Here is a 25,976-nt window from a genome sequence, read left to right on the forward strand (position 1 = left end):
TGAGAAGCAGTTTCTGCAATACTCATACCAGCCTGTTCAACACCATCGATGTCAGGTTCATTGAGACTTAAATCATCTTTCTTCCACATTCTGACACTCGATTTGATCTTCAGCAGTTCATCTTGTCTACATCTATGTGCGCAAATGTAATTGACTGATCAGATACTTGGGTTAGTGAGGAGTTGAACCTACAACCTATTAAAATGACCTGGTGTGTGTATTTATGTGTGGGTCTGTTTATACGTCTGTCTGACCTTTATCTGTGTTATCTTTATCTAATCGTCTTTGAATGCAGACCCATTGACAATATGACCATTGTTCTCCGTATATATGACATTCTGGTACATATTCACATGATTGTGCAGTTAATCATTAAACATTTACCTTGTTTTCTAGTATAACTACTCAAGTTTGCTTCGGTTGTTGCTTAGCTGGACCATCATGGCAAATTTTGGGGAGATTTTAGAAGCTATTGGAGATTTTGGACTCTTTCAGAAGCTTCTGTTGTTTGCCTTGTGCTTTCCAAACCTTATATTGCCTTTTCAGTTATCCAGCCTTGTGTTCAACCATGCAGACACCAACCATCACTGCAACACTGACTGGATCCTTAAGGCTGATCCTAATCTGACGAAAGAAGAGCAGCTCAACCTGACTCTGCCCAAGCTCTTGGATGGCTCTTTTAATCCCTGTCAGATGTACAAGCCGGTGGATTGGAATCTGTCTGCTATACAGGAATATGGGCTGAATCAAACCACCACTTGTACTGATGGATGGGTGCATAATGATACTATTTATGAGGCAACCATTGTCACTGATGTAAGTACAGTCCTAACAATGCTGCGAAATAGCCATCATGAAAAACATACAGTCAAGCCCGTAATTATTAATTTCATACCTATGGGGTACGAATCATTTCAGGCCGGAATGTAGTCACCTACATATGTACCACAATGAATTTGAAGGAACAGTCCAATTCTTCTTCTTCTTCTTCTTCTTCTTCTTCTTCTTCTTCTTCTTCTTCTTCTTCTTCTTCTTATTATTATTATTATTATTATTATTTGGAAATAGGCTAATTTTAGAACTAAACAGTTGAGTTTGCCATTTTTGAATCCATTCAGCCAATCACCGGGTTTGGTGGGGGTACTTTTAGCTTAGCATGAAAAAGTTTTTATTTTAGTACACGATGAAGCTACAGAAGAGCGTTAAGTATAAAAATTATTTTTTGAGCGAGATGCTAATGGTCTAATCCAGTTCAATGATTTGTGCTAAGCTAAGCTAAAATGGCTTCTGCCAGACCCAGAGACTGGCTGAATAGATTCAAAAATGGGAAAACTAAACTGTTTAAGATTAGAGGACTTGTAAAAGGAGCATATTCCCCCCCCCCCCCCCCCCCCCCCCAAAAAAAGTGTACCTTTAAACTACCACAATGTACAAATTACCTCACCATGAACTGATTAAGACAATAATATTGATGTTTACATTTGGGAAAACAACAATAATCCTGATGTTTTGTGGTGTTTTGCAGTTTGACCTTGTTTGTGAAAATGTTAATATATTTCGGGGCGCTCAAACCGTTTTCTTCGCTGGAGTGCTGGTTGGAGCTATACTTTTTGGGCCCTTTTCGGAATCGTAAGTGTTTTAAATATGTACAGATGATAACTTTTTAAAAAAACTAACTCTGTCATCATTTACCCACCCTCAAGTTGTCGTAATGTATAATCAATGCAATCTCACTGAAGTTTGTACAGATTTAATAGCCAATTTGTATAAATTTATACAATCTCTTTAGTACATCTTAACAAGATTTGCACATCACCCAATGGCTGTTTAGCGATGGGGTTTGTGGGCAAGTCTCCTTTTAAAAATCTTATGTTTTGTTTGAATTAGCCAATAAGCACTAGGCAAAATGGTTCGATTTTCTTGTGCGAGCTGACTTTTATAACCAAGAGATTTTGAATAATAAAATCAATAGAAGTCAGTGGGGGCCTGAAACTGCTTGGATTACTCATATTACTCAAAATATCTTCAGCAGAAAAAAGAAATGCACATAATTTGAGTGTGAGTAAATTTTTAGTTATCAGAATTAGTATTTTTCTGTTCTGTCCCTTTAGGTTTTTGGGTATATTCAGGCTTTATATTACGCTATTACCCAGTTAATTACTGTGACAAGTATTTACATTTGGAACATGGGACTATAAAAAATATCAGATTTGGTTTAGGGTTAGTTGCTTGTAACTATGTTAAATGTACAGTTATTTAACTATAGTAAGTTCATGTAACCGAGTACACTGTATAAGTGTTACCTAGATACATCGTCTCTGAAATATTTAGTTGGGAATAAAAAGTTACACATCATTATTAATCATGATGATAAATATCCAATCACAGACTTTAATAACTTTATTTTTATAGCATATTATAACTAAGTATTTAATAAATTAAGGGTTAGTTTACTCAAAACTGAAAATTAAATTATAATTTACTTATCTTCTTCTTCTTCTTCTTCTTCTTCTTCTTATTATTATTATTATTATTAATAATAATATTTGGAAATAGGCTAATTTTAGAACTAAACAGTTGAGTTTGCCATTTTTTAATCCATTCAGCCAATCACCGGGTTTGGTGGGGGTACTTTTAGCTTAGCATGAAAAATGTTTTGTATGAATTAGCCAATAAGCACTAGGCAAAATGGTTCGATTTTCTTGTGCGAGCTGACTGGTATAACCAAGAGATTTTGAATAATATAATCAATAGAAGTCAGTAGGGGCCTGAAACTGCTTGGATTAATCACATTACTCAAAATATCTTCAGCAGAAAAAAGAAATGCACATAATTTGAGTGTGAGTAAATTTTTAGTTATCAGAATTAGTATTTTTCTGTTCTGTCCCTTTAGGTTTTTGGGTATATTCAGGCTTCATATTACGCTATTACCCAGTTAATTACTGTGACAAGTATTTACATTTGGAATATGGGACTATAAAAAATATCAGATTTGGTTTAAGGTTAGTTGCTTGTAACTATGTTAAATGTACAGTTATTTAACTATAGTAAGTTCATGTAACCGAGTACACTGTATAAGTGTTACCTAGATACATCGTCTCTGAAAAATTTAGTTGGGAATAAAAAGTTACACATCATTATTAATCATGATGATAAATATCCAATCACAGACTTTAATAACTTTATTTTTATAGCATATTATAACTAAGTATTTAATAAATTAAGGGTTAGTTTACTCAAAACTGAAAATTAAATTATAATTTACTTATCCTCCTAAACTGTTTTAGTTTCTTTCTAGACAGACTAAAAACCTGTAGCCACTGACATCCACAGTATTTGTTTTTTCTACTGGATGAAAATGATTTCAGGTTTTCAGCTTTCTTTAAATTATCTTCTCTGTGTTAAACAGAACAAAGAATCTCATAACTACTTGAGGGTGAGTAAATAGGGAGAATATTTTTGGTTTTCTGTTTGCAGTGTATTAAGCCTTTTTTAATCTTATAAAGAGCAAAATATCATAACACATACTTTTATATTACTTTCCTTTAAAAGTAACAAACACATGTACTATTTATTTAATATTATTTATTTTAAATAATAGTCAAGATTGTAATATATACCAAACAATGTATTTGATGCATATATTTTTTAATATATATATATATATATATTCATATAAAATCAAGAGTCTCTTTCAGTGAAATGATTTTTCCCCATTCTCTATATTTTCCATGAACTGAAGGTTTGGCCGTAAACGAGCCACACAGATTCCTATGGTGCTGATGCTCATATTCACAGTGGTGACTGGTCTCTCTCCGAACTTTTACGTGTACCTCGTGTCCCAGTTCATTAATGGTGTTGGTCTCGGAGGATTTCGGATCAACAGTATTATCCTTGGTATGACGCAAAAAAAGCTTTTTTAAAATTTATTATTCACATTGGCTTAATTACTGTAAAATATGAAATATAATTCCACAGAAACAGTTATCAGTGTCAATTTTTAATATAATCTAATAAAGCTAAATAAATAAGCTTTCCATTGATGCATGATTTGTTAAGGGTTTTTGAAATCTGGAATCTGAGGGTTCAAATAAACCTGAGAATAACATACTTAATGTCTGATTAAGAATGGCTTTGTCTTTTTTAATTATTGTTTTGGTTTTGTCATTCATTTTCTCTGCAGCCTCCGAGTGGATTGGAGTCGCCCAGAGATCATATGCAGCATGTCTTAGTCAGGTCCTGGCTGCTTTAGGACAGGTCATGTTTCTTGCTGTTGTGTATTTTGTCAGGGACTGGAGGTTGGACCAGTTCATAATGGCTGGTCCGATTGGAATTGTGGTCATCTACATATGGTATGTTTGTCAATGTTTTGTTGTTATAAATGTGTTCATTTAACGTTGTCATTTTACGATTAGTAAAATTAGATACTCATTAGTGAGGTACATAATTTTTTTTGTAATTTAGTTTTTATTTCCAAAAATGAAAATGTACAATTTTTACAATCAGATAGAAAACTAATAACTGATTTATTTTTGTCTTTGCCATGATGACAGTAAATAATATTTTACTAGATTTTTTTCAAGACACTTCTATACAGCTTCAAGTGACATTTAAAGGGGTGGTCCACTACGATATTATATTTTAAACTTCAGTTGATGTGTAATGTATCTGTGTGAACATAAACAGCATCTCTGAATGTAAAATATTCAAAGTTTAATGCAAAGGGAGACCTTGATTTGTACAGAGTTAGCTTAGCAACGCCTACAATTAACGAATTTTGGGGACTACAAAAAATACTTCCGCCCCCTGTGAGATCACAAAAGTTCGTTATTGCGCATCCCACACTGCGCAGGTAAAGGCCGTGGCCAGAGGCGCTGTAACGTTACTGCAGAGAGAGAAATGCCATCCTGCTGTTTCCACAGAGCTGTTCTGTTTCTGTTGTTGGGCTTCCAAATGACACGACCCAAACACAGAAGTGCTTACAGTTCAATATTAATTATGTTCCAGAGAACTATAAAATACATAGCAAGCATGATTTGACAAAACACAGCTTCCAGAATCTCTCCCAGTTCAGTGCTGGATTCAGTTAAAATCTTCTCAAAGATGGAGCAAGGAGACGCTGTGAACTCTGAGTCATGACCTGTAAGTGTTTTTATTTGTTAAAATTGATCATGACATGTACAGTGTCTAACTTTAACGGTGTGTTGTAGCAAAGATGTAAACAACGGGAAATTATGGTAACCGCTAACGACTTAGCTAACGTTACAAATCCATATTTATCAAACGGCTGTAAACGCACACATACACATACACGCACTCTTGGCCAGCACCTGCGTCTCTCTGTGTGAGACGGCAGAATTTCTCTCTATAGGCAGCTATGCTATGCGTTTTACAACTCGGACAATAAAGTCGCAAAAGATATGTGAACGATTCATGTTACTTACACAGGCATATTCCGCATATGCATGAAAGACGTCCTGTAACGCATTGATTTAAAAAAAATACAGCAATGATTTCCCAACTGGAGTGTAACATCAAAAACAAATCAATCCAGGCTCACAAAGGTCTCATCTCACATCTTGTGCTTTATTCTGTCACCACAGAAAATAACTTAATCCGAGCATGAGAGAAAAAGAACAATAAAAATCTCTCCCGCGCACATGCGCTTCTCGTGTTACAAATACTTCATCGTATACACGCATAAACACACTAAAAGGCACAGAAACAGTTAAAGGAGCCGCATCCCATTTTCACTCGTTACAGACACGTGTTGACTGACTGACTGACTGACTGACTGACTGTTTACACAAAACGCGCGTGCTTGTCAGGGCGTGACGTGAAGCCGATCGGCGTATCACAGCATATTATGATGATGACCAATCAGAGTCACTTGAGGGTGGGCCTTTTAGAGGAACTAGGAAATATGACAGTCGTTTTCATGTTAGCTGAGTAGCTGTGTATAATCAAAGTGAGATTTATGAAAAAAATAACACGATTTCCTTCAAGTTAAACATGAGCACACATTGCTTTGCATCTTATTAACACAACCAAGCCTTAAAAATAACATTCTGGACCACCCCTTTAAAGGCTTAACTAGGTTAATTAGGTTAACTAGGCGGGTTGGAGTTATTAGGCAAGTTATTGTATTACGATGGTTTGTTCTGTAGACTATCGAAAAAAAATTGTTTAAAAGGGCTAATAATTTTGTCCCTAAAATGTTTGTAAAAAAAATCAAAACTGCTTTTATTCTAGCCGAAATAAAACAAATTAGACTTTCACCAGAAGAAAAAATATTATCAGACATACTGTGAAAATTTCATTGATCTGTTTATCATCATTTAGGAAATATTTAAAAAAGAAAAAAAAATTAAAGGGGGGCTAAAAATTCTGACTTCAACTGTATATCCACAATTCCCCACACCCTGTTATATGCACAGAATATCATAGAATGTCAGAAGAACTGTCGTTTAGACCAACCTATTAGATAAATTACTTGACATTTATAGCATCAGATGAGGGCTAAGTGTCCAAGATTTTTTTGACGTCACATATATAAATTTTCTACACTGTCAGAATGTCCAGTTTAGCATGGTTGATCCGTGCTGATGACTGTTCCAGATACATATTGAATGCAACCAGTGCTTAACTGAGAGATCATAAGGGGGTTTCCACCTCTGTAACAACAATTTCTTTGTAGCAGTTGAAGCAGCTAACCAAAATTTACAGATTCTCTGCATTTAAGGGAAATTGAGAGTTATCATTCAATAGTAACAATATAAGATCTTTTGGGAAACAAATTTTTGTAACTTTAAATAAAAAGTCCAGCACAGAATCCCAAAGTTTTTGCATCTTCGTATATTCCCACATCATATGTAAAAAGGTATGGACGCTGTGGTTCATAAAACTTACAATAAGGATGTGGAGATAAACCTTTGATATGCTGTAAACGTGTAGTTAAATATGTCCTGTGAATAGTTTTAAAGTGAAAAAACAAGGGTTTGTGGAAGTGTGTAATGTATTATCCCACACAGCTTCCCAATCGATAGTTGCTTAGGATAGAGACAGATCAGATAACCATAGTCTTTCTTTTGAGAAAGTATATTAATATTAGAAAGACAACAGTAGAGATAGGAGACAGCATTATATATCCATTTCACAATCAGATGGGTATGAAGATCCATACCCCATGGTGTCTTATGTGCTTGCCCTTATTTTAAAATATATAAATAGAGTATTGGGGGTATATTAAATTTGTTAATCAGCTCTTAAAATTCTAGGATTGATGTTCCTACTTTTCTGTCTTTTATGAGTTACATGATTTGATATGCACACCAATACAGGTTTCTACCAGAGTCTGCCAGATGGCTTCTTGACCGTGGACGAACTAAAGATGCGAAAAAACTTATTCAGAAGGCAGCGGCGGTCAACAAACGTGCAGTTCCTGAATCATTAGTGGAGGAGGTTAAGACATGTTTTTTTTTAAACCAACCTTTATGTTGTGGGTCTATAGATTGTTAGGTTTATGAAAGTTAATACCCTGCTGGGTTTTGAAATTACTGAGTGAAAGAAGCTCTGTGGTAAACAGAAATGGATTAAATGACAATACTGAAAAAAAAAAAAAAAAAAACACACACACACTTATTTGGTTTAACAGACATTTATTTGTTTGTTCATCAGCCACTGTAGCTAATGGTTTGCAAAGTTACTAGCCACTTTTTACTGGCCAGAATAATTTAGTGGGAATTCCATGCATGTGATACTAGTGTCAAATAAAAATATCAAATTTAAACGTATTATATTTCAAAGCTAAACATAATTCTCACTCAGTTTTCCCCTTTAAGATAAATTATTTGTAGTTCAATCTTATTTGAAATTATTTTTATTGGAAGTTTTCTAAATTTGAAGAGTATTTTTTTTTCTGTAAGATTTTAATGTGCACAAGTTTAACACTAATAGGTTAAACCATAACACAGGTTTATTATGCAGTGAAGACTATGCAGTTACAATACATTTGGGTTTCTGTTCCTGAAATTTCTCCTAAATGCCATTAGCTTTCCCAGAAAACACATTAGACACTGTTTGATGTGAAGTATTCATGTAAAGTTTTAATATTTTTGCCTGATAAATATTTTTTACATCGTATTAACTTTGGTGAAATAGGGTCAAATTTGGGTCAGCTTAGTCACTACATAAATATACACATTTATTTATTACATGTGTCCTAAATAACATTTTTTTTGTGATGTCCTAGGTCCTAAAAGAAAAGCCTGTTGAAAAAGGAGGTATTAAAATTCTCTTTGGTTCCCGTGTGCTGAGGAAATATTTTCTAGCCATTACCTTTGCATGGTAAGCGAACTATAAAACAATTCATTTCAAATAAATTGTTATTTTTGAACATGAATGTGTTGTCAATCCTCAGGTGTGCTTTAAATTTAGCCTACTACAGCCTGTCTCTGAACGTGGGGAAGTTTGGACTTGATATTTTTCTCACTCAGCTGATATTCGGCTTGTCTGAGATCCCCGTCCACTTCCTCTGCATGTGGTCTCTGGAGGTGGTTGGGAGGAAGCCGTCTCTGATCGTCTCTCTCGTGTTGGGAGGATGTCTCTGTCTCCTGACTGTCGCAGTTCCTCAAAGTAAAAGCATTTCCTTATTCTGACACCCTATCCATATTTTTTCCAATGTCCCATGATGCTTTGCGTCAGTTATAGGAGTAACATCTGTTAAACTGTAAACAATTAGGGAAGTGTTTATAAAAACTATTCTCCTCACTGTTCTACCCTTGAGTACTTAAAGAAAACTTAACAATTTGCTATTAGTAGAGCGTGAATAACCCATACTCCAAGTAAATCTTTCTAGAGAAATATTTTGGGTATTAAATATTACTGCACTGATATGCTTGGGATACTAGTGTCACATAAAAATATTAAACGTAACATTATTTCTCATGACGGATAAAAATAAAACTCAAAGCTACATATAATTCTCATAATTTCCCCATATAATAAATGATAAGTAGTTTAATCCCATTAAAACAGATTTGAAATGGAAATTTCCCAAACCAGAAGAACAACCCCCACATGAAAAATACCATAGTAGATTATCGTAAATAATGAAGTGATTTTGAACCATTCTATAGAAAAGGACATTAACTGATCTGTTGTGGTATACAGTAGCTATACACTACCTGACAAAAGTCTGTTGTTGAAACCAGTTGTGAGATCAAAAAATAATAACTTGACTTCTAATTGATTAGTTGGAAATGTGGCAGAAGGATAAATGAATTTTTCTGATGAGTCATCTGTTGAACTGCACCCCAGTCATCACAAGTACTGCAGAAGACCTATTGGAACTCACATGGACCCAAGATTCTCACAGATATCAATCAAGTTTGGTGAGAAAAAATCATGGTTTGGGGTTACATTCAATATAGGGGCATGCAAGATATCTGCAGAGTGGATGGCAACATCAACAGACTTAGGTATCAAGACATTTGTGCTGCTCTTTACATTACAAACCACAGGAGAAAGCAAATTCTTCAGCAGGATAGTGCTTCTTCTCATACTTCAGCCTCCACATCACAGTTCCTGAAAGCAAAGAAGGTCAAGGTGTGCTCCAGGATTGGCCATCCTAGTCACCAGATATGAACATTATTGAGCATGTCGGGGAAAGATGGAGGAGGCATTGAAGATAAATCCAAAGAATTTTGATGAAATCTGGGAGTCCTGCAAGAATGCTTTCTTTACCATTCCAGATGACTTTATTAATAAGTTATTTGAGTCATTGCAGAGATGTATGGATGTAGTCTTCCTTGCTCATGTGAGTCATACACAATATTAGTTATTTTTCCACTGCACCATGACTTTATATTCTATACTGTACATTATTACTGTACACTACTATCACATTGTTAAGTAACAAGACTTTTGTTTAAGCAAAGTCAGAACTTACTGTCCTAATTAAATAATTAAAAATCAAGGCATAATAAAATTTTATTTTGGTCAAGTAAGCGTAATCTACACTGTAAACGATTTCTTGTTAAATTAACAGTAAGTTACTGGCAACAATTATCCAGTAGCTGATGTATTTCATAAAACAGTAACATTACTGTAATACTAATTACATTAGTATTCAATTTACTGTAAAATGTAATACATCATTTTACTGTTGTTGATTTTTACTGTAACACTAATTACAGTAGTGGTGCACATACTGCAAAACTGAAAACAGTATTTTATTGTACATTTTTACCATGAAGAACTACGGTATTTTAATGTTACTTTCATTATTACTGTATAGTATTTTACAGTTATTAAATGTTATTTTATTTAATTTAATAGTGCTACTTTATAATGGGTAAAAAATGTTCAAAAATTGCACAAGTGTTATTTTAACTGTTCAAGACGTACAAGAAAAATAAAGAAACTGAAACTTTAACTTCACAATAAAGATTTATTGTGTAAACCATGCTAAAACAGTAGCAATAATTCAATATAACAGAGCAACAGAACACTAATGAACAATTGATCATTAAAACCAGTCAACAATTAATGCATCAAAAATTATTACAATTTTAAAAAAGGTGAGAATACTGCTACAAGACAGGAAATGATGAAGGCCAAATAATGTGGAAAGGGACAGTGAAAAAGGGCAGCAACATGATGATGATCCTGCAAAAATGACAAGCAAAATCAATCACTGAAGTAAAAACTAATCAACCCCTCAAACCATTTAATTCATTCAGAAACGAAACACTGCACTGCTGTTTAAATATATATATATATATATATATATATATATAGTTTGATATATATATATATCAGTTATGTAAAACAGTTTTTTAATTGTTTTTGTTGGTGAAATACAGTTTGTTGTCAATTCACAATTACACTAACGTTAATGGGGAAAAGATCAGCGGGCATTGTTCTTGAAGATCGCTAGTCAGGTGTCCACACAGGTGTGTAAAAAATAAAGTCTCGTCTTAACTTAATGTCCGACTCTGTATAGCTCGAATATCTGATTCCATGATCACACTACTAGTGCTTCCACGGATTTAAGAGGGGTGAACACAGTTCATTCTGACTTTAAAAGGCTACATATTTAAAATTAAATAAATAAAATAATCTAATTTAACGTGACTAATGTTAATTAAATACTTTTAGGCTTTTAACACGTATAAATCCACTTCTAACTTACAGACAAGATTGCGTTAGAGAACATGAAAGCTGTGGGTGATTTAAAAAAAAAATAATGCTAATGATAAGTTACTGATATATGGTCTGCATAAAACAAAGTAATCACTAAGCATTCATTTTTGGCAAAATCTGCAGAGAGGCTCAGCGACATGAGGAAATGTTTTAAAGTTGAGTAGAGAACTAAAGAGCAGTCTAGCCTACTTCATGAAATGTTTGTGGTAATATTCTGCTGTCAATTCATATTACTGTATTTCAATATGCAGCAGTGATGGCATGTCAGCGAGGCAAATAAACATTTTATCGAGTCATTTCATACAATTTATTTATTTATTTATTTTTTATACGAACACCTCTCCAGTGACATTTCCTCAAACTAAATCATCATAACGTTACTGTGCACAGCATCAGTAAAACGTTTAGAATAATTTAAATACTTAATTTTTTAAAACAGTCACTGCTGATTACAAACTAACATTAAAGCTAAGCTTACAGAAATCCTGTATGCATGACAATATAAAGATGTATTACTCACTGATGTCGAAGCACTTCCAGGTCATCAGAGATGTAGACAGGACAGAATATGTGCTATCAAATGAGCTCTTGTGCAGCCTTTGTATAGGTAGTATGTTCACCCACACTGTAAGAAACAAAAACAGAAACAATTTATTAAAATGTGAGGGATAGTAAACATGTTTGGTCTAAAGAGAGAAGAAAATGTTTACTTTAAGCATTGATCCTAATGAATCTATTTCTAAACTACATTTAACCTTATCACGGAAACAGCATTTTTGAGCTTTTAGACCAGGGGTGCTCAACCTTGTTTGCTTTAAATTAGAATTAAAACAATAAATCTCTATGTCAAATAAAATACTTCAGATCTAAATAAAGCAGGTGCTTTTACCTAAAGGTTCCTTCCCTCCAGTTAGTTTGGCTGCAAATCCCTCCACATCTGTGCTTTATTCGGTTCTTGTCTTAAGAGTAACTGGTGTCGCATTCCAGGTCCATCACAATCTGAGCTAGAAGGACAATATGACAAAAGACAAGACACATATAAATAAAAGTCTCAGAATAAAATATTTAAAGGAATAGTTTACTATTTTGCCACTATTTACTCCACGTGTTTTAAACTAGTTTGAATTTCTGTTAAACACTAAAGCAGATATTTTGAAGAATGTTAGTAACCAGTAACTATTGACATCCATATTTAAACCAAATTTCTTTAAAAAATATGAATTTGTGTTCAACGGAACAAAAAAAATATATAACTATTTTGAAACAAGTGGAGGATGCCAAAGATGCTATTATTTTCATTTTTGGGTGAACTGTGCCTTCAATTCAAGTGTCAAGCAATAGTCATAAAAACTGATGCATCACTTGAGGAAAACTAAATCAAGTACCTTCTGTGAACAAGCAGAATCATTATGCCATTGTATTTAGTGGTTCTCTTTTACATTTTCCCACTATGAAACGATAGCTTCAACATGCAATCCATGTTAAGACAAAAATGAATAGCATAAAATAACATATTGAACTAAACTTACAGTTTCCAGGCTGTTTGAAAAAAAAAAACACATATGCCCAGTAAAATTGCTAATAAACACAAAGACGACAGTTATAGAAAAAAATGTTTGTCTAATATTTACTCAGCACTTGGTAGGCAAATAGCATAGCCGTGGCTGTTTTAACACCAGATTTTTTTTTATCTTAGGAAAAAGAGGTTGTACATGAAACTCCTCACAACAAATCTGTGAACAACTTGACATTTAAAAATCTAATCAAAATGAGGAAGACATCAACATTACCTTGAATAATCAAGTGAGGAGTGATTGGTAGCATCAGTTTTTCAACATCAATTACTGTAGCTGAAAAACAGATAAATATAATAAGAGTAAAATAAGACTTAACATTAATTAATCTAAATCTATGGTACAACCATACCAATCTGTATGGGGTTAAAATGCATTTGTACACAAATCATTCCCTGACCCCATCAATTTCTCTTAAAATAGTATATATATATATATATATATATATATATATATATATATATATATATATATATATATATATATATATATATATATATATATAGTGATAATGACTTTGGCTTATATCTGTGTACTCAGAACGTACACTCACCTCAGGTACACCTGAACACCAAAAATTAAATGTACAATTAATGACACACTATACATCAAGCTCATTAACATTATTGAGAAATAGACAATTAATATGTATTTTGTTAATATTAACTTTAGCTTAAAATAATTCAACTGCATTTAATTTTCAGCTCCATTTAATAAAACAGTTAAGACTCATTTCATTATGAGTTTAGTTTAAATAACTAACTTACAGTTGAAAAATTTTACCAAAATGATAGCTTAGTCATAATGACTATGTGAAGACCAGAGCTTACCTTAACGGTAAACGTTTAACTTTTCATGGTGACTTCGCCTTCATCTCAGTGTTGTGCTGAAATAGAGAATTCATTAATGCAGTTACAATAAGTTAAAGTTATGTTTTTTCAGGTAACTTAGCGTATGGTCAAAAACTCACTCAAGATAAACTCACTGTATCTATTTCTTGTTTAAAATACCATTTGTTAACGGACAGCGTGACAAAACATAAGAACCTAACGTTACAACTAATGTCACTTGGTTAATTCTTTTAAATTACACACTCAATACACAGAAATATATACAAAACAGTCCTTCAACGGACAGAATTTGACTTTAAAACACTTACCGAGGATGAAGTCGCTGGATGAAAGACGACAGGTGAATTTCAAATTAGCAGAGCCGTTGCCTGCAGGTCGAGTCCTTTCCGTTCGGTTCTATGAATCGGCTCCTTAGTGAACAGTAAAGATTTGAATCCGCCTAAAACCGATTCCTTTTTGTATATGATTCATTACTATTTCGTTATACTGCTTGGCCACATGCATTTATACACTAATTGTACACTAATTGCATATTGCTGAATGTGCTTGTGAACACGTGTGATCAAATAATTCCCGAGCAAACGGTTCAATACGATTCAGAGTCGCTCGAGTGCTGAACCGAACCAGTGCAAACGTGATATTGATTACAATATAGTAACATTGTTTTTTATTCACTTTACCAGCGAAATGGTTACATATATCTGACCTTGACAATAAGAATAAAGTTCGTTTGAAGTGTTTTGAGAATTAATATTTTTTTTCTCCCAGAATTCATTTCACATCAACAAGCAAATGGTAATGGCGGATGAGAAAGCCCAGCTAATATTATAAATATTGCGTTTAATATGTCACGAAATGAAATTTTAACAGTGTTTCATGCGAGAATGTAGTTCTTACAAACTCAAATCTGTGGTTTATTTATAGATATCATGTGTAAATTTTAAGCGTGCTTTGCCGATAGCGGAGATTCTGACCTCCAGGGTGTCCATCATCACTCATGTATCCGGCGAAACGAGGTTATAATCGGCTAGACATGTGAGAATTGCCCCGGTCTTAGATGGCTCTGCAATGTGTTATGAAATTTAGTTTTAACCGTTTTTCATGCGGGAATGTAGTTGTTTTAAACTCAAGTCTGTGGTTTATTTATAGAGATGGTGCGTATTTTAAAATATTGTTTTGAAAATGCGGAGATGTGACCTCCATGGTGACGGGTGCCCAATCCTCATGAATCCGGCTGGTCATTCTGACATTTAAGCTGACTTTGGTTTCATGAATCAATTACTTTTGTTCCAGTTTACGTTTTGGTTAAGCACAAAGTTATGTTGATTAAAATGATTTAATATTTTCATGTTAACCTTATAAAATTAAGGTGCAGTACACCCAAAAATGGAAAACCAGGGGACAGTTTTATGCACCGAACAGTCTGAAGAAACTGGTTAGTTTATTTTTCTTCACAAAATACTGTCAAAAATAAAATAAACATAATAATAATAATATAAAGTTTGTGTAGAGTTTTTCATGATCGTTTGCAGTACTGTATTTAGATGCACAGTAACTGATTTTCTCCCCAATACATTGTAAAATCTGCAGTAGCATACTGTTAATCATGTTCACAGTATGGAAATGTTGAGAATACATTATCATGCTGTGAAAACAGCAATATATACAGTAACACACTGTGCACAGCTTATACAGTAAACAACTGTTGAGAAATGCAGTATAATACCGTGAAAACAACAGAAATCGTTTACAGTGTAGAGGTCTTTGCCTTTCATATAAGCCACTTCTGATACCAAATGATCAGCTAAAAGTCAAGTTATTATTTGTTGTTCCTAAAACTTAGATAGGAGACAAGATTTTTGTCAGGTAGTGTATGATAATACAACAACTATATAAACAAATCCCCCCATACTGTACTAAGTTTTCTACAACAGTTTGGTATATTATACTACACCACAGTTTATGGCAGTAAAAATTCAAGTATACTGCAGTATTTATTACAGTTTTATCAGTTTACAACAGTTAATATATTTAACTTAACAATAAAAATATTATACACTTTATTAAAGTATAGTTCAAAACATTATAGTTTTTATTAAATTATTAAAATAGTATTTATTAAATTACTATTGCATTTTTCATGTGGGCCCATAATTTGAAATGCAGTCGTCATGTGCAGGAAAATGTGAATGAAACACAACCTATCATCATTTAACCATGTGATGCTCTTTTTAAGACAGCTCCATCGCCATCGCTGTTCTTGCCACATGTGGAAGGTTCCTCATGAATGCAGCAGGGAGTGTTTGCAACGTTTATTTTCAAGAACTGTTCCCCACATCTATTCGGTAGGCATTGATGTGTGTTTCTTCTACTTTTTAAAATTAATTATACAATACAACAGTACTGTAATAATCCTCTTGCTGGTTTCCAGTCAGACAGCCACAGGTTTGGGCTCCACCGCTGCACGAGCCGGGAGTATGCTGTCTCCTGTGGTGAACATGTTGGAAATTTTCCACTTCTCTATCCCCATGGTGGTGATCTCTAGCCTGGCATTAGCAAGTGGGGTAACGGCCTTCCTGCTGCCTGAGACCAGACGCACTGAACTGCCTGCTTCCACTGAGGAGGCAGAGGGAAAGAGGTACATCTGCTGTTTTTACTGAATACATTTTCATTTAACTGCTGATTACAGGAACTCTCCACTTTTTGGGAAAACTCATTTTACAGGTCCTCTAGAGTTAAACAGTTGAGTTTTAACAGTTTTAACCCTTTTCACATTTACAAGTTTCTCAGTAACGGATGTCATCATAAGCGCCTTTCACACAGTCATACTGGTAAATATCTGGTTAATTACCAAAACAACTTTACTGGTGAATTTAAAGAAGCACTGTTCACACAGGTGAGGATGTTCTGGATTTTCCCGAAAAAGACCGTTCACACATCCATCTCAAACATTCCGGCAAATTCAGACATCGTTAATCAGAAATGAGCTCTAAACGGCTGTGCTTGTATTTGTGAACATAAAAGGAGTCAGGCTTTTGTTGATGGTTTTACATTTTTTTTAAAGCTTTAGCATTTGTGCAGCTGCTTTGCCCCAGAAACATCCAAAGGCAGAAGCGCAGGCCGCAGCTAAATGTTTACACATTTTATTACAAATTCTGTGGAAGGATATGTATTGTGAAAACTTTGGTGAAAACAGTTTCACATGTTGAGGTGTGCATAATATGTGTGTGTGCTGGTGCTCACCTGAGCACTCCTTCACTTCACGTTCATAAGACTGAAGCAGAGCTTGAATTTTATAACTTTTATTAAAGTTGGCATTAAGAAGGAACATTGAAACGTTATCTGACTACCATCTAGCAGCTAAATGTGTCTGGAAAATATTCAAAGGCTTTTATTTTCATAAACAGCGCGGCTGTGAATTCGTCTGAATGTTCTGATTGACTGTAGTAGACATGTCACGTCAGCGTGTTCTAAGCATGAACACAATCTTCCTTCTGCATTCACACAGCACAGCATTCCGGCAAATTACGGTAAATGTTACAACTTCTCTTTCTGGAAAATTGCCAGAACGAATTTACCAGTTTTTATTTAAAAGGGCCTGTTTACACACACAGACCTTTCCGGAAAATTGACAGGAAGGTCTGTATGTGTGAAAGGGGCTATAGTTGAGTAAACTTAGAGCGCAGTGAGTCAGAGAGTACAACAAATATATATATATATATATATATATATATATATATATATATATATATATATATATATATATATTTTTTTTTTTTTTTTTACAATATTTGCTGAAATAATAAAAGTGAAACTCCATTATGGTGTTATCAAGACTTTCAGATTTTCAGATAAAAAAAATGAAAACACTGTGAGACTGATGACCGCAGCCAGAGGAGAAAATACCATCAGATTTACTCTCATTCCCATAGACGCTGCATTACAAACACCTCACATATTCTGTAATTAGTTTTTTATAATTTGATGAAAAGATGATATAATACATTCATAAATGTATAAATATGCCCATACGTTTTTTTATTTTTTATTTTAATATTGTAAACTTTCAAGGATTTAAGGTTATGATGACGCATGTTAAACGCATCATAACAGTCATGTAAAAAGGGTCCATTCACTTTTAGCTTGGCTTAGCATAAATCAATGAATCAGATTAGACCATTACCTGCCTTGATTAGTCCCCAGATAGGTAACTAGGTAACAGTGCTGTGTAATATCATTGCACCTGTTCCAGCCATGGTATGGCAGCAAAGTTTCTTGAATAGTTCTTAGCCATATCAACCTAGAAAATAGCAACTTTTGATTTTCTGTCTGCCTAAGTAAACAATGTAAGTACAGAAGTCAGTCAAGCTTTTTACAGGACAATCATGTAAACCTTTTTTTTTTTTTTTGCATGAGATGCTAATGGGCTAATCCAGTGTTCCTTTAAAGTGATTTTTGTCATTCTTTTAGGGTTTAAGTCGTTTTCGAATAAGTTTTATGTTAAAGGTGCAGTAGATGATCTGCCAGAATGCTAGTATTAGCATAATAACTTCGAAAATTTACGATCCTCCCCTGCCGTCCAAAGCCATGCCTCCTTAAGTCATGAACACACGAATGCGCACTGATTAGATATAACACTAGATCATGTCATTCACCAGTTAGAAAACTCTATGGAGACACTCACTTTATCAAGTGTAGTTGTTGACAGGCCAGCAGGTGCAGGAATTATATTTCCTTAAAACTGTGTCACAGGTTGTCACTCTTCAAAAAGGAACAAATGTGTGAATATAAATTAAACTTCACCTCAGTAAAGCGGGTTAGGTGGAAGAGCACATTTACTAACGTTTTGTTATTAAGCTAAATACAGATTAAATCAGAAAAAAGAAGTGCTAAAAACAGAAATATCCTGTCATCTTTTTACATTACACTTATGTTTACGTTACCAAGACAACAAGTGACTTTTCATTTTCATTTGTGCTCGCTGATCCCCGTACATCGCTTGGTTTCAGCTCATTTTTCACTGAACAACTAAACGAATGCTCAGGTCTATTTAACCGACTATATTATTGGTTACTGGTTTGAGCCTCGGCTCAGTTGGCGTTTCTGTGTGGAGTTTGCATGTTCTCCCTGCGTTTGCGTGGGTTTCCTCCGGGTGCTCCAGTTTCCCCCACAGTCCAAAGATGTACAGGTGAATTGGGTAGGCTAAATTGTCCATAGTGTATGAGTGTGTGTGTGTGTGTGTGTGTGTGTGTGTGAATGTGTGTGTGGATGTTTCCCAGAGATGGGTTGCAGCTGGAAGGGCATCCGCTGCGTAAAAATTGCTGGATAAGTTGGCGGTTCATTCCACTGTGGCGACCCCGGATTAATAAAGGGACTAAGCCTACAAGAAAATTAATGAATGAATGAATTATTGATGGTGTAAAAGGTACTCAATGAACTGAAAGAATAACCAATCTTTTGCCGGAGGTTTTCAGTGGCTGAACAACACTTCCATGCATATAAACCCATTTATAAACAAAAACACATTCTACATCAGCTTTGCATGGCTAAAATAGTTTTAAAACATACCTGTTGGGATGACGCAGTGGCGCAGTAGGTAGTGCTGTTGCCTCACAGCAAGAAGGTCACTGGTTCGAGTTTTGGTTGGATCAGTTTGGCGTTTCTGTGTGGAGTTTGCATGTTCTCCCTGCGTTTGCGGGTGCTCTGTTTTCCCCCACCGTCCAAAGACATGCGATACAGGTAAATTGGGTAGGCTAAATTGTCCGTAGTGTATGAGTGTGTGTGTATGTTTCCCAGAGATGAGTTGCAGCTGGAAAGGCACCCGCTGCATAAAAACATGCTGGATAAGTTGGCAGTTCATTCTGCTGTGGCGACCCCAGATTAATAAAGGGACTAAGCCGACAAGAAAATGAATGAATGAAAGAATGAATGAAAGATCATACCTGTCTAAAAAAATACTTTAACCGTGGTGTTAGATCTTTGTTTTGAACTGAATAATGTATTTGCCCTCCAGCGTGCAAAAGTAATTCCGATATTGATTTAGGGTTTAGAGAAGTTTTGATTCTGTTTTTTTTTTTTTGCAGAAGCCCTTTCAGAAACAATCTTTCTTTTCATGCATACAAGGCCACAATAGTCTTGCAGACAGAAGTTCAGGTTGATTCCGAGTTTGCCTGATGACATCTCTCTGTCAACAGTAGATCCATATGCTTCACGAGACTGCGCAGGAATTCAAATTTAAATTTGTTGACAGACAGTTTGAGATATCTGTCGTAATTGAGCTATTTGTTGGCCCGACAATATTCAATTGCATGAACATTTTTTAGTTTTATGCCTTATCCAGAATTTAGAAATACATATAAATACATTTAGATCATTTACTTTAATAATTACTATTGGAATGTGAAGAGACTTTCAACCAGCACAGCAAAAAATATGTTTCTAAAGACAATCACCTACTGCACCTTTAAAGGCCTACTCACATTAAAGACCATAACAATAAAATGAAGTTCTAAAAATAAAAGATTAAACCCAAATATAACAGTAAAACAGGAACATCATGTAAAGAAACACATTTAATATAGGGACTTAAAATAATAAAACTTTTTATGCACTTTGGCTGTTCATTTACACGACAACAGCATTATAGGGACAGGAAACAAAATAAAAAAAATTTCATCATTATGTCTGTCTAAACTGCAAAACTTGTTTTGTGTGAATAGTGACAACATGCGCATGTGTATTATTGAGAGCAGAGGTAGGGAACCTATACCTCTTTGATCAAAAATATGTGGCTCTCCATTTGTCTCTCTTCAACAATATTTAAAAAATGATAACCGTGACTAGAAATTAGTTTCCTATTGAAAATACCATTAAAATTCCCTTTTATATTGTATTTTCTACAGTAAAATGAATAAGAACTCAGTTTACAATAAAAGGACTTTTCAACCAATGCGCATATGTGGCGATGTAGTTAAACTTGAATTGCGACACCAGTAAAGGGCAAGCAACTTACAGTTCCTTTCTATGGTAACCTCACGCATGTAAATTTAAGCAACATTCATGAGTGGTGATGGCAAAAAGAAAAAAATATAAATTGTCCTTGCTTCATACATTGTGATGCATCATTTTTGTTTATTTTTGAGTTGTGCATGATCATAAATAAAGGTTTTGTTAATAAATAAATAAAGGTTTTGTTATATACACAAACCCTCGATGGCTCTTTAAAAAAATACATTTGATAAAAAAATGGCTCTTTGTTGAAAAAAATGTTCCAGACCACTGTTTTCATTCAGCTTTATCTTGTGCACTAATATCATTCTTGATGCCTTTTGTTAACCATTTCAAAAAGCAAACATTTTGATATTTTTTACCAAGTTAAAATAACACATTATCTCCTCTATTTTGCCACAGGAAACCGAAACTAACTAGTCCTGCAACAAGAGACTGCGAAGACACCAAAGTAACCAAGTTATAATGTCTTCTCAAAAAAATTGTCAGTATTTTATTCCATAAAAGATTTTAAAGTGAAGTGTGCTGCTGTTTGTTTGCATTCATCAACACATGTAACATTAGTAGATTCTGTGTTTTGTTAATATGTTAAATAATATGCAATAAACATGATGTAAATTATTGTTTTCTTTATTATGACCCACAATTAGTCTTTTATAAACATGGTTGTCTTTGTATTTCTTCTTGCATCTTCATTAACATGATTATTTAAACGTACATACGCTGTAAAAAATGCAGGGTTCCACACAATTCATTTATGTTGTCCCAACACAAATCTATTAAGTTAATACTGTTAACAAATTTATGTGGATTGAACATAAAAAAATTAAGTTGTCCCAATGAAATCTCAAGAATTGTGTTGATTCAGTTTTTGAAAATAAGTATTATCAATAAGCAAATAATATATATTTTTGAGTGTAGATTATAAGGTGAATCTAGATAAATCTGTATTTTTTTTTTTCAAAACTAGTCACATTAGTCATAAAAAGCTTGATTAGTTTGATGTGACACTGCAACGCCAAACCAGTCATTAGTGTCAATTTTTGGAAAGTAAGATTTATACATCATATGAAAGCAATAAACATAAACCTAAAACAGGTTTTAAAAAAATAAACCTACACTTTGTTCGTACTTTGTGACAGGACAAAGTTTGCTCTAGATACAACAATTTAAAATCTAAGGGTTCAGAATAATGAAAATATTGACAAAATCACCTTTAAAGTTGTCTAAATGAAGTGCTTAGCAATGCACAGTACAAATTAAAAATTTAGCTGTGATATATTTACAGTAGCAATTTTTCAAAATGTCTTTGTGAAACAGTATCTTTACTTTTTATTCTAATGATGTTTGACATGAAATAAAAATCATATCATTTTGACCCATACAATGTATTTTTTTCTATTTCCAAAAATGTACCTTAAGTCAGGCCATCGTATAACATAAGATTGGTTTTATTTTCCAGGGTCAAATATAGTCTGATTTAACTGAACATCTTTTGTATAATCAGAATTTTATATAAAATTGTGAAGTAATGAAAAATAAAGCTTAGATAATCATATCTAAAAAAATGTATAGATGGATATTTATAGATATATACTTTAACTTGGAATATACATTGATTAATTAATCAAATGACAGTGATAAAATGTGTAAATTGCACAGAATAGTAGAACAAAGGCGAATCAATATTCCTGTAATTTACCCGAAAGTTTTCAGTATTTCTCATTACCCCAAAAAGTCAGACATCCAGTCATTTTCAGGCTTTTGTGGCAGTGCAGTGTTTGTTTGATCCTGTGCTGCTTCTGGAGACGAGGCAGGAATGGATGAGAATATGTCATCTGGAAACAAGCTGCTCGATTTTGTCTCTACACCCTCAATCCCAGTGAAATCATCAAACAGGTTCACAGCTTTTTGAACAGTTTCCACACTGAATGCATTTGTGCTTGCAGCATCGGTAACATTTGTGAAGATATCATTAGAGAATGGATCGACACTGAACATGGCTGTGGATGAATCCGGATCAGAGCTGAAGAAATCAAAAGCCTCCAGTTTAGACGACTGGATTACTCCTTGGTCAGAAAGATTTTGATCAAGCTTAGTTGATGCTGACAGGTTGTTTTTACTATCAAAAACATTAGCAACCTCACTTTGAATGAGATTTTCCTCACCGGGGTCGGAGCTTTTCTGTTCGAGGGCATTTGAAGATGCTGAAAGTGTTGATGGCTCACCTTCAGAAGTTATCAAGTCAAAAAGTCCACTGGGTGCCTGTTGAGCATCTGTAGCTCCCTCAAAAGGGCTTTGACTTTGACTCTCGCTGTTTGTCATTATATCAAAGATATCACTTGTGGACGTTTGATCTGAGACTGTAAGCATGTTTTCTCCACCAAAAATGTCCATTGCTTGCATTGGTGCACTGTTTATACCAAATGGATCATCAGTGGGTTCCTTTTTACTGCCTTCAGTCATTGTGTTTGGAAAATCATAAGAGTTTACCTCAGATTTAGGCTCTGATGCACCAAATATATTGAGGGTATTTTCATTCTCAGAAGGTTGTAGTGTTAAATCTTCATCTTGACCTTTAAATGGGTCTGCTTGATTAAAAGAGCTCCCATTATCAACTGGTGGTGTTTCAACATTCACTATGTCTGAAAATGTGCCGGTGTTTGTAAAATCAAGTGGGTCTGAATCTGCAAAAGCCAGGATATCTGTGTTAGGGCTTGTAGCTTGAGATGTAAATGGATATGGTGTATCAAGAATACCAGGTTGCTCTTCATTTTTAGGCAATGAAGAGTTGAGGTTTTCCTGGAGAACTGTTGAAGAGTTATCTTGAGAGAAAATATCTAGATGAATGTTCTCCTGTGAGGGATCAATCTCTCCAAGAACACCAGAAGCAGGCTCGAGCTGTTCAGTCAGACCAAGGTTGAATGATGATGCGGTCTCTTCAGCAGAGCTTCCTTTAGGCAACAAAATTGGATTTTCGCAGCTCTCAATTGGATTCAATTCTTCAGGAGCATCATTTAATACATTTTGTGTAGGTTTTATAGATTCCTCAGGTGTACTTTGCGAGGTGGTTTCAACTAGAGAAACAGAAATGTGGTCTTCTAATCCTGACCTTCCATTGTCTTTCCCTCCAATTTTCTCTGGCTCCTTCTCACATGTTTTGGTTTCTGGTGCTTTTTTAATTTCTGACTCCACTTCAGTGGCTGAGAATAGTCTGCTCAGTAGATTTCTTGGTTTGACATCTGCTCTTTTACTTTCTGTTTTTGCCTCACTTTTGTTCTCTTTCTTACTTGAACCAACTGGGAAGAGTTTGGAAAGAGGGCTTTTACCTTTAGACCAAGATCCTTTATTTCCTTTATCCGTGGCCTTTTTGTCAGCAACCTTTTTGTTGCTTTTATCATCAGGTTTTGGAGGCATATTAAACAAATCAAGGTTTTTAGATTCATGTCGAATCTCTAAGGATTCTACATTATTGGCAGATTCTACGTTGGCATTAGTCTCAATAACAACCTTGTCCTTCATCTCTAAAATCTGTGTACATGATTCATCACTTGATTCCAATTCTGTCAAATCATTTACCTGCAGTTCATCAGGATTTGGGATTGTTTTCATCTCACTGAAATGTGCGTCATCAGACACAGACACGACACTTCCCTGCATTTCTGCAGCCTGAAGAAAAGGATCTTGAGTTTGTCCATCTGTGGATTTAGGATGTTTGACAGAATCACTGCTGTGTAAATCTTGCATTGTGTCTATTAAAGATTCTTCAGGTGATTCTTCCATTTCTGTTTCTGAATTAAACATTGTCGTTACAATGGCAGGTTCAACAACAACCTCAGTAGACCTTTCAGCTTCTTCTGTACTGAACTCTGTGTTGTTTTTCTCATCTGTTGAGGCAAACCGAACAGCCTTCTTTATTTTTGCTGGGTTATTAAGATTCCTATCTTCAGCCAATCCGTGTCCTTTCAAAGAATCGTGTCTTCTTGATACAGTCTCTTCTTTTGAAACTTTATTTTGCACTCCGGATATATTTGCAGCCTTATGTGCTGGTTTTGTATAAACAGGCTCTTTGTGAAGTGTTTTGACTCCACCTTTCATTTTATCAGTCTTCTCATAAACCCGAGTTGACATCTGAACTGATTTATCCACCTCATCCAGCCTAGAATTAAACCTTTTCTTTTCAAGAGCATTTCTGGAGTTTTGTGCAGAAGAAAAACCATGATTCGACCAATCTGTTGTCCGTTTTGAGACTGATGAAGAACTTTGCGAAATAGGGCTGTGTCTGGTCTTCTTGTTTTCTGGTGGCCAGCTGATTCTAAGCTTGGTGTTGTTTTCATTACTGCTGAATTTATCATCTCTGTGTCTCTGGTGTGAAGGTAAAACTCCATCAACACATGGAGGCTGTACTTTCCGTGCTGAGCTGGACTTGTTAGTTAGTTCAGGCTCCTCTGTTTTAACAAGCCAGCGGTCTTTGTGTTGTCTGTGGCCGAAGCCCTCATCATAGTTGCCCTTTTTCTTAAACAGCTGCTGGTAATGTGATGAGCAGTAGAATTCTCCATACAGAGCAGAGCAATTGTGAATGCTGTAATGGATAATAGTATACTAGTCAGGATTCAAAGTTAAAGTATGTATTGATATTTTAAAATTCCAGGGAATCAAGTGTGAATGATTCATATTTTTTATTCAAATCAAACCAATTTCATAGTCAATATTAATTATTTGATTTTATTGGTTACAGTTGATCATATAATTTAACACAATTAAATTTATGTTGTCATTAGCTCGCTGAAAAAAAGAAAACCTCATAGAATTTGTAATGGTTTTAATGGGATATCAGGTTTCTTTCTGGTAATTTGTTACCTTCTATTGGTGGGTGGTTAAACCATTAAATCCAACTTCAATTTGTCCAAAATCACACACACACACACACACAAAAAAACTGCTAAAAGTTGATTAATTTTAATTGGGAACCATTGAAACCCAACAACTTTTTTTCCCAGCATGGTTTGATTTACAGGTGTGGTAAAATCGTCCAGTATTTTCATTACTGATTTGTATTATAATATCTTGAAAACTGATTTCTGAATCTCAAAATAGATGATTGCAACCTCTCTCACCTTAGCTTTTTGTTACAGTATTTGCAGCAGAAACAGTTCATATGTAGGATTAGCTTATCTGCCACCATTTTCTCCATTGGGTAAACTGGCATCAGGCAGGCAGAGCACATCTCTTTAGCAGGTGACAGGAACTATGATGACAATGTAAACATACATGGAATATGAAGACAACATGAAGAATCTTCTATAGCTACGGAATTGTTATAACATGCTGTTTTAAA

The 25,976-nt window shown here is 34.5% G+C and overlaps 3 protein-coding genes and 1 long non-coding RNA gene across 6 annotated transcripts in view; 2 read left to right on the plus strand and 2 right to left on the minus strand.

The window, feature by feature from the left end:
* csrnp1a (cysteine-serine-rich nuclear protein 1a) overlaps positions 1–25,976 on the plus strand; it is an 811,199-nt gene that overhangs the window by 729,809 nt on the left and 55,414 nt on the right. The window lies entirely within an intron of this gene.
* On the plus strand, positions 400–21,271 carry slc22a13a (solute carrier family 22 member 13a). Of its 3 annotated transcripts, none has more exons than XR_015478485.1 (10): positions 400–816; positions 1,526–1,629; positions 3,743–3,897; positions 4,184–4,352; positions 7,341–7,461; positions 8,252–8,346; positions 8,420–8,634; positions 15,867–15,975; positions 16,066–16,268; positions 21,041–21,271. XR_015478485.1 is itself a non-coding variant. In XM_087240825.1 (10 exons), exons 1-10 carry the CDS (start codon positions 442–444, stop codon positions 21,102–21,104), a joined length of 1,614 nt encoding a protein of 537 aa, XP_087096951.1. In that variant the 5' UTR covers positions 403–441; the 3' UTR covers positions 21,105–21,271. The 3 variants fall into 3 exon arrangements, 1 of the variants encoding a protein (XP_087096951.1); XR_015478486.1 differs by having other exon boundaries at positions 402–816; positions 8,437–8,634; positions 16,062–16,268; XM_087240825.1 differs by having other exon boundaries at positions 403–816; positions 16,062–16,268.
* LOC147846353 (uncharacterized) lies at positions 10,431–14,824 on the minus strand. The gene is made up of 6 exons (XR_015478487.1): positions 13,939–14,824; positions 13,610–13,665; positions 12,996–13,055; positions 12,095–12,209; positions 11,726–11,830; positions 10,431–10,668 (listed from the first exon to the last, which is right to left on the minus strand). It is a non-coding gene; the product is annotated as an uncharacterized LOC147846353 (long non-coding RNA).
* LOC147837097 (uncharacterized) lies at positions 21,253–25,885 on the minus strand. Its single transcript, XM_087240806.1, has 2 exons — positions 25,756–25,885; positions 21,253–25,220 (listed from the first exon to the last, which is right to left on the minus strand). Exons 1-2 carry the CDS (start codon positions 25,863–25,865, stop codon positions 22,364–22,366), a joined length of 2,967 nt encoding a protein of 988 aa, XP_087096932.1. The 5' UTR covers positions 25,866–25,885; the 3' UTR covers positions 21,253–22,363.

This window comes from Danio rerio, chromosome 2 (assembly GCF_052040795.2).
Source record: "Danio rerio strain M-AB ecotype USA chromosome 2, GRCz13ab, whole genome shotgun sequence".
Taxonomy (NCBI): domain Eukaryota; kingdom Metazoa; phylum Chordata; class Actinopteri; order Cypriniformes; family Danionidae; genus Danio; species Danio rerio.

What these genes read in the sequence shown, in the direction of transcription:
- slc22a13a (XM_087240825.1), top strand. Translation starts at nt 442, where the DNA reads ATGGCAAATTTTGGGGAGATTTTAGAAGCTATTGGAGATTTTGGACTC. An exon ending in TTTGGGCCCTTTTCGGAATC is followed by an intron (nt 1,630 to 3,742) that starts GTAAGTGTTTTA and finishes CATGAACTGAAG; the next exon opens with GTTTGGCCGTAAACGAGCCA. An exon ending in CTAGCCATTACCTTTGCATG is followed by an intron (nt 8,347 to 8,419) that starts GTAAGCGAACTA and finishes GTCAATCCTCAG; the next exon opens with GTGTGCTTTAAATTTAGCCT.
- LOC147837097 (XM_087240806.1), bottom strand. Translation starts at nt 25,865, where the DNA reads ATGTGCTCTGCCTGCCTGATGCCAGTTTACCCAATGGAGAAAATGGTG. An exon ending in TACTGTAACAAAAAGCTAAG is followed by an intron (nt 25,221 to 25,755) that starts GTGAGAGAGGTT and finishes TATCCATTACAG; the next exon opens with CATTCACAATTGCTCTGCTC.